The sequence below is a fragment of the Varanus komodoensis genome, unplaced genomic scaffold (genome assembly GCF_004798865.1).
Source record: "Varanus komodoensis strain SLA01 unplaced genomic scaffold, ASM479886v1 scaffold9, whole genome shotgun sequence".
Classification (NCBI taxonomy): domain Eukaryota; kingdom Metazoa; phylum Chordata; class Lepidosauria; order Squamata; family Varanidae; genus Varanus; species Varanus komodoensis.
The window spans coordinates 26657244-26669478 of NW_025336598.1; the positions used below are offsets into that span (position 1 = coordinate 26657244).

Here is a 12235-nt window from a genome sequence, read left to right on the forward strand (position 1 = left end):
TCTGTAAATTTCAAGTAATACTAGCTTTGCAGAATGCTGCAAGAAAAATTCTATTCATGGTGATGCTCCTGAGGTCATTTCAGACTGAATATACATGAAACATAGTGTACCAAGGTACAGACTGCTATACCCAAACATGTTTAACACACACACACACACACAGACACAAACATTATCTTATTAATTACTGTGAACAATGAGTCCATGATGGTGGAGAATAATGAGGTGGAAAGTAAAATGTACAAAACTACTAGGGAAGGAGGTGGGGACAAAGAGAAAATGAAAATAAGACATGTGTACAATCTTTTGTGAGAGGAAGAGTTCCTGGCTTGATGTGCCAATGAACAAACAATGTCTGTGCGTTGTTAGGAATTACCTGAAAAGTGGAAGAATCTTAAAAAGATTGCCTTCACTGTGAAGCATGAAGTGGCTCCTCTACAGTCCAATGAAGTATCTGTTATCAGAAGAAAATGTGTACTTTTTGAGGTGAGATCAGTTCTGTGCTGTGAACCGAATGATTTTTCGTTTTTTGTTCCGATAACAAGCTGGTGGCAAGCTTCACTGAACTGAGAAATTGTAAACTCTTAGAAAAGGCTGTCTAAAGATAACAATTCAATGTTTCTTGGTAATATATTCTGGATGAATCTGATAATTTAAAGCCCACTTCACCTAAAATGAGAATGATGCTTGCATCTTCTTTATCTTCAATTATGTCTAATATGTTTCTAATTCAAACATAGTACCACTGTTGTCAGATCAAATGTAGATTTTAAATGTTTTATATTTATCCATTGGGAATGTTTGAAATGCATGTGAGCTGTGTGTGAGGGTTGTGCAGCCTATATCTAATAAAGTTTTAAGCAAATTTAAGGGAAATAAGAGTACTTAAAATGAAATGATTCAAGGTTCATGAGATGGAACATACTTAATGAATGGAAGTCAAGGAAAAGTTATGGTATGGTCTCAAAGGATCACCTGCTTAACCTTATAGGAGCCCAACTTCAAATATATACTGTGTCTTTCAGGTCAAACAGCAAGAGTTTAGAAACAGATTTAAAAATGAAGTCATCTTTCGATTTGATGCAGAGGATCCTTATGCATGCCTAGATAAGGTAACATTTTTTTCCTGAATCAGACATTTCAGTAATAGTAATAAAAAAGATTAGGATTTGTCAAGATTTTTATTGGCCTTATTCCTGTGTTATTTACTGCAACCTGACACAAACATTTAGTAGGTGAAGGTTTTCCTGACATGGTGATTAGTAGTGGGAAAAGCATAATCGCTCAGATAGCTTGTGTTGAGGCAGTCTATAGTTCTACTGTAAAAGAAGCAAGAGCAAGAGGAAGAGGGAGGGAGGAAGGAAGGAAGAGTGACAACCCTAACTATGACTTCCAACTTACACAAAACTTACAAAAATGTGGCTGTATGTATGACATCTCTGAGGGGAGCTGAAGCAAAATATTATGAGCTTTCCCACAAGTATCTTGAGTTGAAGAAGTCAATTCTCAAAGGCCATTTCAGAAGTCTTTGCAAACAAGATTTTTCAAACAGGAAATGGAAACAGCTGTTTTTAAAGAGAGGCAGAGCTCAGTAAACAGGCACTCCTGCAGTGTATAACATACTCCACATATGTTGACTAAGTACCTTTGCCAAGTGCAAGGAAATCTTGCACAGTCGCATTATTTACTGACTTAAGGTGCAGCCCAGTGAGGCTGCCCACTGCCCTCGGGACATGCAGGATTACAGGCATCCTAGGCACGCTGGGAGCATGCGGAGGCTGCATTCCCCTCTCTATTCCTCCTGCCCTGCAAATCAGGAAGATGGCCAGTTTCAGCCATCAAGCTGTGGCACTTCAGTTGGGGAGAGGAGGGGGCTGGAGCGCCACCAGGAAGCAACATATTCTGGCAGACCCAATATTTTCCCTCACCCACCCCTCTCCCTGCCCCCTTTGCCCTTTCTTTGAGCTTGCTCTTTCAACCTCAGAAAAGCAGCCAACGTACGTCTTCCCATGCCAGCTGTGAAGAGGGAGAGCAGCCAAGGCAGAGATCCCCAGTTCCAAGGTCACAACTCATTTCCTCCCATTAATTTGGGAATCCAAAAAATCCTATGGCCATCTCTGGCTGTGTAGAGCCAGTGAAATCACTCTGCTCCTCTCTTACCTATTTATTAAATTGATGGGACAATCTTTTCCAAGGTTTGTTGACCACAACACAGATGAGTTCCAACAAAGGCCATGCAGCTACATTGGGGAAATGCTGTCCTAGAGCAATGTACACAATAAAAATAAAACCATAACATCCATAACTTCTGAAATGCAATCATAGTAAAAAGCTGCTGTGAAACTAGAATTCTGAATGCTTAAAACAGAACTTGAAACAGCAGCAAAGCAGCAAACAAATCCTAATAGTCTCGAACACTCACAGAGGTAAAACTGCTCAGTACACCCCTTTCGAGCATCAGATTGTTTTATGCAATAAAACATGTAACATGCTAAAATGATTGAGAGAGGGTTTGTTGGTTTGTTGGTTTGTTCACCTGCCACCAGAAAATTATCAAGGAAAGCTCCAAGTAAATGTTTCAAGAGCAAACCATGTGTGGTTGCGCTTGGAGAGTGGGGTGAACCCTGAACAAGGCTGCTCATGAGTAGGCACCTACATTTCAGCATGTGGAGCAGGGTTTCTGATGAAGGCCTCAGGGCAGGTGCAGATGGAAAGAGACCTTATTCTACTGTCCATTCACTTAGAGTATATTGACTTTGAAAAAAGTGATGGAAAAAATAACATACATCTTACAAAAGAGTCCCTGAGTGTGTTCAGATTGTCCATTTTTGCCAACTACACCCACAACCAGTTTGCAAAACTTTGGGATTATGAAAAAAGGCAAGGTTCAAGAAAGAAAGAAATCATGTAAACCAATTCATCAAATGAAGAAGGGTTGCTAGCATTTCAGAATTGGGTTTTGACTTTCTGATATTAGAGGGGATCCAACATTTTTGTAGCATCTGTGCATTATCATATATATTTTGGTTACTGCCCACCTATTCAAGTCAGAGAAGGACAGATGCAAAATCTTTATCTGAGAAGTCCATATTCTGTTTCTTGTAAAAATGCAAAACAAGGCCCTGGTGTTTTTGGTTGTTAAGACATTCCAGAATGGCATTCTTTCAGACTCATAAAGACATTGCGAAACTAGAGGCAGAAATGAAAAATCTTCAGGAAACTGCAAACCTTTTTGAAGTAAGTGTGCCAGAATACAAGCAGCTGAAACAGTGCCGTACTGACGCCATCTTGCTAAAGTCTGTCTGGGATATGGTGGTGTTTGTCCAGGTAAGGACTTGCCTTTGCAATGTGCATTTACTAAAGGAGAGTTATTTCTGGAAAAAAGTACATTTGCAGAAAATGAAAGTCCATGCAATCATTTTGTAAGTTGGTGGAACCTGTTTTGTTTGTTCCCTACTAGGTCGTGGAAGCAGGCTGGAGGTAAGCATGAGGTAAGCAAGTAACTGAATGAGGTTACAGAGATAATGAATGAAGCAAAATGGCAAACTACTGTATGTGTAATACTACTACCGAAACTTTGCAGCCATTTTAAACTGTGCCTTTATTTAGCTTAGGGCTGAAGCTCCAACCAGGAAGGGAAGGATAGATGAAGACAAACATCTGGGGAGAAAGGGACAGCGCATGAGTGCAAAGCCAATTTACAATCCATGCTTTGCTTCTTCCTTCTGAGCCAGTTCAGCATATTGGACTTTCCTTTGTTTTATAGCTTTCTTATATGAATAAGAATGTCAGCATGGAAATCAGTCTTGGTCTTGTGTATGCTCAAGAGAATTTAAAGAAGGATGAGCTATCCACAGATTAACCAGATCCATACTTGTTTTCTGTAATTATATAGAACTCTCTTATACCAAGTCAGATAACTGGTCCATCTAATATTGCCTGCTCCAACCTTGCCCATCCTAGTGCCAACCCCCATATATTTTGGTGTACAACTTCCAGCATTCCTGATCCTGATGATGGGCCATGCTGGCCAAAGCTGATGGGAGTTGAAGTCCAAAACTTCTGGAGGATACCATGTTGGAGCAGGCTAGTCTTTTTGTTGGGTGGTGGTTCCTCAGGGTCTGACCCAGACCTTCTTCCTGATTCTTTTTAAGATCAGAGATGTTGTGTATGGGAACAGGGAGTGCCTTCATTATGCATAGGACTAAGCTGTGCCTTCCCTGCAAATACCTGACGAGGTATGAGAACTTGTTACTGTAGAGCCTTGTACAACACCATGACTTAGGTTCCTAGTCAAATGCCTGGATGCTACTTGTTCTGTTGCTCCTTCAACAACATAAAGAAACATTTCTTGAAAATTTGGAATCCAGGCAGCTGAACAATGCCTTTTCAGGAGCAACCAGAATATTACCAAAGGCTGTACACAGACATATATAGCCTTTGCTTTTGCGGATGGGGACTGTGGTTTGAAAATTAATTCCATGCTATTTCTGCTTTATGCCATGTGGCAACTGCATGTATGACAATGTTAAATTACTTATGAACATGTGACTACAGTGAATAAAGCACACAGGAACAATGCTAAGAAAAAGCATATGCTAGAGAAACTCATCAATATTCTGTTTGATGATCTCTCTCTACTGATTATAGGATTTTCATTTTGCAACATTTCCAAGTATGTTTATATATAAACTGCAAATAATGGGTCACAGTGATAAACGGGGAAGAAGGAACTATGTCCCCTGGGCTTCTAGAAATCACTATATGACATATATGTGTATAAAATATATGTGTATAAAGCCAAAGGTCCTTCATTCCAGTGGATGGAAGCTCCAACACACTTGCTAATAAGAAGATGCATAGCTTTTGCTAAATAAATCAATTCCCTCATGGGATCAATGAGAACCATTTAAAGCAGGGGGAAATTACCCCCCTTCCCTGCTTAGACCACATGTGAGTCATCATAATAGATTAAATCCAAAATAATGAAATTGGACTTTCATTCTCATAACATGGCTTCCCCTTGTTCTCCTCCCCGCACAGTCCCCTGCATAGCCCCCAAATCTGGTCCAGATGGTTCCCCAACCCTCTGAAGCGGACCTGGGGTTTGTACAAGAGGCAGTGGGGCATGGGAGGAGGGGAATCTGTTTCACTGACATTTTCTGATCCATTGGCAGCCAGCCAGCATTGGATACAACCCAGAATCTCTCATTATTAAAAAATACTAAACAATGATTACAACAAAATGTTAACTGCCTTGTTTTAGCAAATTCCATTCTAAATATATCTAACACCATTCCTTTGAACTTTGCTGTAAATCTTATCCTTTCATTGAAACCTGAAATGACACCTTGATCTTAACATTTAATAAAAAATAAGGAAATTGATAGACAGAACGTCATCCCTTCTTTTTGGTTTTGCATTTCCTTTTCTTAGCCAAGTAACAGTGATGACAGTAAGTCAGATAGAAGAATTAGGGTGGGGAAGGAGAGCACCTCAGCGAAAAGATTAAAATGCTGGGGTCCTTTTCTCCCAGCTTTTGATGAAAAATCACCTTGTTGATTTTCAAAGAATTTCTATGTTTGGAAATGTAATGCGTTTGAAGCTGTCCAATGTTTTCCCCCTAAAATGCAAGCAAACTTTTGTAGCACAGAGAATGAAGAATATGTCGTATCCCCTTAGATTAGATTTCAGCCTCAGTAGGTTTCCGATTTTGACATTCACCTTGTAGATCGTGTGCACTATACATATTTATACACAGAGCCTACACTTGAGTGTGAAAACTCTCTTTGCATCATAAGATGCCACAGAAGGACTTATGGGATTTTTCTCCCCAGATGAGCATTCAAGACTGGATGAAAACTCCATGGAAACAGATAAATGTTGAACAAATGGATGTGGACCTTCGAAGATTTGCAAAGGTAATGCTTTCTCTCTGCTACTGTATGGCATTTGTTTATTGTGCAATATGCACAATGTTGATCAGACGGGCAAACTGATTGGGCAAATCCCTTTTGCAGGCATCAGACAACAAAAGTGTTATCGGCTGCCTGGAAAGCAAGGCTTTCAGCTGCACTTACTTGTATTGGTTTAACAGCAATTAGTCCCCACCCAGGAATTTTGGGGACTGGCTTCCTGTGGACTGGTGCCTGTAACAAAAGCACCCTCACTGGTTAAACATCATTTAAAAACCCTTTACTGGGTCATAGAACAGTTTCCCAGCCTGCTGCCTTCTAGATGTCTTGAACTTCAACTCCCATCATCTCCAGCCAGTGTGGCAAATGATCAGGAAGGCAGGGAGAGGTAAACCAGGCACCAGATTGATTTATTGCATGGAGAAATCCCCGATTGTTAGCGTTATCCTCACTGCTTGTTGCTTTGCCCAGGGTTGTGGCGACAAAAGCTGAGGCACATTTAAGCATTGTGCATGGAGAAAGACCGTCTAGGGAATGAATATACCAATCCCACATAAATCCCCCAGCGTCCACTTAAGTTCACATTCTTTTATATATGTTATCAGGAGTTTCTGTTTGAATTAAGAATGATGGGATTAGTTGTGGGGCCCACTCCAGGGTAGGGATGTGCGAGGAATCGATCAGATTCCCTGGGCTCTGCTCCCTGGACTCTGGCCTGCTTTCTTGTGGCTGTGATTCTGACCTGCTGGCAAGCATGCCGAGCAGTTGCACTGGCACCTGCCGGAAGGAAGCAAGGTTGCACAAACACTGCGTATCTGTCTCTTCCTCACCACATGCCTTGCCGCCTTTGTTGTGCTGCGCATGCTGCAAAAGAAGGTTGCCGGTTGTGCAACGAGAGTCCTGCAAGCATCTGCAGACTTCCTCTTGGCTCAGCTCACTTCCTGAGTGAGAGCTGAGCACAAGAAGAAGCCTGGTAATCAGCAAACAACCAGAGTCGTCCCCGGCTGAAACCCTTGTGCTTGGGGACTTGGGCTGGCTCAGCTACAGTGGCCTACAGTTCTGGCAGATGGGTCCAAGAATGGAAGGAAAGATCTATTTTTCTGGGTTGGGGTCCACTGACAGTTCAGTAAGAAGGTGGTATCAAAGAGTTCAACCAGCAGGTGGTAAACAGAAGTGTATGCAGAGTAAATCCCCTTCACAGATAATGCTAGCAATCACTACAGATGGGCTGGTGCCCATGCAGTGTGAACAGAGGAGACACAGTGGTGCCTTCTACTTCAAACTACTCTAACTTCGAACAATCCAGAGTTCAAATGTTAAAGTCTCTATACGAGAAATCATTCTGAAGTTTGAACGGTGCTTCCACATTCGACCTGCATGCACAGTGAAGTGTGGGTGCAGCATGAACATCATCTGCTGTGTGCCCAGGACCCTCAGAAAGAGGTTTAGAATTGGGGCCAAAACCTCCAGTTAACCTCAAGAGCAGGCTGCGAGGAAGCCCTTCAGGTCCACTATTTAATCTTTCATTTAGGATCATACTTCCTATCATGCTGCTAAGTGTCGGGGTGGTGGTGGGGGACTCACAGGCAGAGCAAGCCTAACTGCATTTACCCAGAAGAAATCAATGGGACTTCTTATTTTCTATGAGAAATGAGCTTGGAAGGACTTCAGCTGTGCTTCCAACTTCCACTTATATTAACATCCTGGGTAGGAAGCGAAGGGTCCCGGCCTGCGGAGAGGCAACCGAAGGCAAAGTTTTGGGCCCGATCCTTGTGTCTTCAGAGGCTACGAGTATCACCAAATTATACTGATGGTTTGGGCACAAGAAATGTAGCCCACTATTCTTACTCAGAGTTCCCTGGAGTTTCACCCCCCCACCCCCAAATAAGTTGAGAGGGAGTTTGTAGCCTTTCTCTTCAAAAACAACATGGAGAGTTAGCTGGTTGGAGTGCAGTGCAGAGGGGAAAACAAAGCAAAACCTACAGCCGTGATCCGTCCTTGTTTCCTGATAAGCAAAGCTTGCTGAATTCAACAAGGTGGCTCCTACTTTGAACTTAATTCATTTCAGGAGGGTGTATTTTCTGTTCAAGTTTATCGAAATGGGTATTGTTTAGGGTCTGGGAACAGATTAATTTACTTTTCTTTATTTCTAATGGGGAAAATTTATTTGGATTTTGAACAATTCAGAGTTCAAACGGCTTCCTGAAATGAATTACGTTTGAGGTACAAGACACTACTGTATTTGGCCATTTTCCTCTGCCCTGGTCAATCAACACAGGAGAAATGCAGTATATGGGATGGGAACGTCAGGATTTAATCTGCTAAATCCTGATCCCCATGCAGTGATTCTACTCTTCTGCTTGGAGCCCATGCCAAGAGAAGTTGTATGTGTATACACTGTGTCCCTGCACTATCACAGGGAACAAAGCCTATATACGTACAGCTTGCATGCATGCAGGCTTTGTGCAGTGGAACCAGTCAGGCCTGCAAAGTTGAGGCGTGAGCAGTGGACATGCTCTCCCCCTTTCCCCCTGCGTTCTCCCTGCACTGGTCAACTGAATGAACCTAGTCAGGATAGCTGATATTCATTTGCAAATTGACTCTTCCCAAACAAAGTGTTAAGGATAATGTGGAAGTAACCCGGAAGTGATGAGGTCTGTCCTTCAGAAAGCTTGAGTATTTGCTGCATTTCACGGCTACTTCACATTACTTCTTTTCTTCCTTTCTTTTCTATCCTGCACAGGAGATGAGGAATCTGGATAAAAAAATATGGGCTTGGGATGTCTATGTGGGCTTAGAATCAACTGTTAGAAATCTGTTAACCTCCTTAAGAGCTGTGAATGAACTCCAGAACATCGCGGTCCGGAAAAGACATTGGCAACAACTTATGATTGCAACAGGGGTATCCCTTTTTGGCATTGCGTGGGGGGCTTCACACAGGCAGGGTGATCGAATAGCATGGTGAGAACGGTTTACTTCCTTTTCAACTCCTAGGTCTGTTTTGTGATGAACGAAGACACTACACTAGGAGACCTATTAGCTCTTCAGCTCCACAGGGTGGAAGAGGATGTGAAAGGCATTGTGGATAAAGCTGTGAAAGAAATGACTATAGAAAAGGTATATTCCAGGGTTGGGGAACCTTTTTCAGTCCAAGGGTCACATTCGCTCTGGGAGAGAACGCCACAGGCTGTATGCCTGCATCAGGCAGGAGCATAGCCCAAGATGGTGGCCTCCACATACACTGGCCCCAAGGCAGGCAGGGTCAAAGCTGTGGGCATCTGATTTCCAGGGCTGCTTATGCCACCTGCTACTCTCCTCAGACCTCCCTGTTCCTTCTGAACTCAGCTGCCATGCCCTCAGTAACTCTGGGGTAGCTTGGCCTTGAATGGGTACTTAGAGCCCTTTAGATTGACAAAAGATCTGCTTCTGCTGGATATAAAACAATTCTACTGGACTGGGGATGTTGATCCTGTGCAAAATCTTTATTTTTGAGCTATTTTGGGGGTGCAGCCTTTGGGAGTGTCATGATGGATGCCTGACCCAGAGTCCAAAATTCACCGCTACAACACTGCCTCTACACACACGCACCACAGGGACTTTTATAGGAAATAGCCTACAACCCTATTGCCATTTTAGTCAGTAGAATCAAAAGCGCATGTGTGGAAGAACTACTGGATCTTTCTCGTTCTGTGTTCCCCTCAGGCACTCACGGAGATCAATCAGACATGGAGTGTTATGGATTTCTCATACGAACAGCAGCACAGCACAGACACACCACTGTTGACATCTGATGAAAACCTGATAGAAACACTAGAAGACAACCAGGTAATGACACACGTTCAAGATTTTCAAGCATTTTCCATGTTTGCCATCCAATTAAGTGTCCATCTAAATCTTAGAGAATTTTGTCATCAGCAGTGGATGCAGCAAAGTACATCAAGGCCAGGATGAAAGAACCTTGTGTACTTCCTCTTGCATCCCTTGGAGTCTTGCCTTTATTTCTCAGAAACGTTTGAGCTATTACAGTGAATAGATAATGCAGAATCTGTTATGGTTTCAAACAATAGGCATTTATTTTGAATGAACAAGAGATTCATTTTACAGTGTACTGCTGCCCTCAGCATTGCAGGAATGACTGCAGTCCTAAGGATGAAATATATTAACGTGATTGTACATCATTGGAAAGGTCCCTTGAGGGTTTATTTGGAATGGGAACAATGCCTGCCCAATTTCCATATACTTTTTAGGACAGATATATAAGAATGTGAAAATGTGAATAGTTTTATTAAATTAAATATTAAGTTGTTTTAATCCACATTACAGCCCTCCTATTTCCAAGCTTAAACCATAGTTCTGAATATATATGAAGTAAAGAAAGAAAGAAAAAGGAAAAAAAAATCAGTAGGTTAACCCCCCCATGCACATTGTCTGCAAAAGATCATGAAGCTCTGCTTTGACACTACTTTGCCTGTACTTACTTATTTATTTATTTATTTATTTATTTATTTATTTATTTATTAAAACATTTTTATGCCGCCCCTTTCGCCGAAGCCTCGGGGCGGCTTACAACAATTATGTACCTGCCAGGCCTGGTACATAATGCAGGCATGTGTGTATATGTGTGTGTGTACAGATGTAGGCATTCAGAACTTACTGTGCTGAAACTATGCCACCTATTTTGGGTACCTATTCCTTTCTGGATTTAAAGTTCAAGTTTTGATCTTTAAAACTCTGGATGAATATCAGGTTATTTGAGGGACTGCCTGCATCCATACAAACTTGCCAAGGCCTCTAGGTTACGCTCAGAGGCTTTGCTCACAGGTCCACCATCAAATTCCATCAGACTGGAAGCCCTAAGGACAAGGTCTTTCAGTAGTGGTCTCTCAGTAGTGGTTTTTCTGGAACTCTGAAAAAAGGATATATGCTCCCATCTTTACTAACTTTTACATGGACCTTTTGATAGATTGGCTTCACTCTGCATAAGTAGCTGCTATTTTCACTATTTGTAATTGGATTGTTTTGCTTGATTTAAAAGGTTTTCCATTTCAAGGCAGAACTGTGCAAGCACTCAGGGTTTCATGTTGCCATTCATGGATATACCAGACTCTCCTACTTGTGGGTGGGAAATGCTAAAATATTTGCAAAGCATGAAAAATGACGCCTCCATGTAAAGCATTCACAAACTCCCATGAGCAAGGAATCTCGAGCACACAACCAATGCCTCTCGCAGAAAGGCTCATAGAGATATTTTTTATTCCTTCTCTTGATTCCCCATTCAGTCGGAACTAAGTCATTCCAAATTATTTCCCTGCATAGCTACCACCTCATGTGTGCAGACATACGTGGTAAACATACACTGGTATATTTCACCACGGGTGAATTGGCGTGTATAACAGAAATCATACAAAAGAAAAAGGGGACCATTGCTAGGTGTCAAGTGGGTCTCTGTGTGTGTGTCAGCCAGCACACTATTCCCCTTGCACCTTCCTCCCCACCTTCCAGGGATGTGAAAGGGCTGATTCAGAAATGCAAAGCTGGCCACCCGCTTTCTTCACAAGTGCTGAGTTCACATGGCATGACAAGCAACCCGGCATGGTATCCATGGTGCATGGCTGCTTGCCTACATCTGCCTGGAACTTGATTAAGTGGTTTCTTTTCTAGGCTAGTGTGGTTTCCACCCTCCTTGCTCAGTCCTCCCATGGCTGGCAGGTATGCCATCAGCCACTGTACTTGAAATTCAGTCCCACACTGGATGGCTGGAACAATTCCTGCCGCAGCAGTGCTCTTTCCAGGGGATTCTGACAGAGCCGCAGAATGCTGGGCTTGGACAACCAGAGAAACCAGGCTGAAGTATGGAAAACACAGAACAGATCTTCGTTTCTAAAAACCAAACACACCATGTTGGAATACGCTCCCCAGAGAGGTTCACCTGGCGCTGTCCATTTATTCTTTTCAGTGCCAGGCTAAAGCCTTTTGATTTTCCCCAGTAGTTTAAGGTTTGACTGTTATTTTAATATGGGTTTTAGTGTTGACTGGTTAAGAATTTGTATAGGATTCTGTGTTTCATTTTATTTTTGCCTTATTGTTAAACTGTCCTGAGATTACAGTAAGGGACAATCTAAAAAAGTCTTAAATAAATAAGTACCATGACAGGGTTTGGACAACAGGACTTCCTGCAGCAAAAGCCATCACAGCTTGTTGTGTCCTTCAAACCCCTTTTGCTGGGCACACAAGGCTGACAAATTAACTAAGTAACTCCCCTCAATCGGTGAAGCTGCCCTGAAGTGAAGCTGGAAGGCTCTCTAACTCACTGGGGAACA

General features: G+C 42.3%; 1 protein-coding gene across 1 annotated transcript in view; it reads left to right on the forward strand.

Annotated features, from left to right (window-relative positions):
- The first annotated feature begins 1025 nt into the window (after positions 1-1025).
- LOC123016996 (dynein axonemal heavy chain 11-like) overlaps positions 1026-12235 on the forward strand; it is a 198224-nt gene continuing 187014 nt past the window's right edge. The window contains exons 1-6 of the mRNA XM_044417936.1: positions 1026-1112; positions 3169-3327; positions 5838-5921; positions 8659-8817; positions 8910-9044; positions 9630-9740. Coding sequence (XP_044273871.1) covers positions 3202-3327; positions 5838-5921; positions 8659-8817; positions 8910-9044; positions 9630-9740 — 615 coding nt within the window. The 5' untranslated portion in view covers positions 1026-1112; positions 3169-3201. The remainder of the gene's footprint in view (positions 1113-3168; positions 3328-5837; positions 5922-8658; positions 8818-8909; positions 9045-9629; positions 9741-12235) is intronic.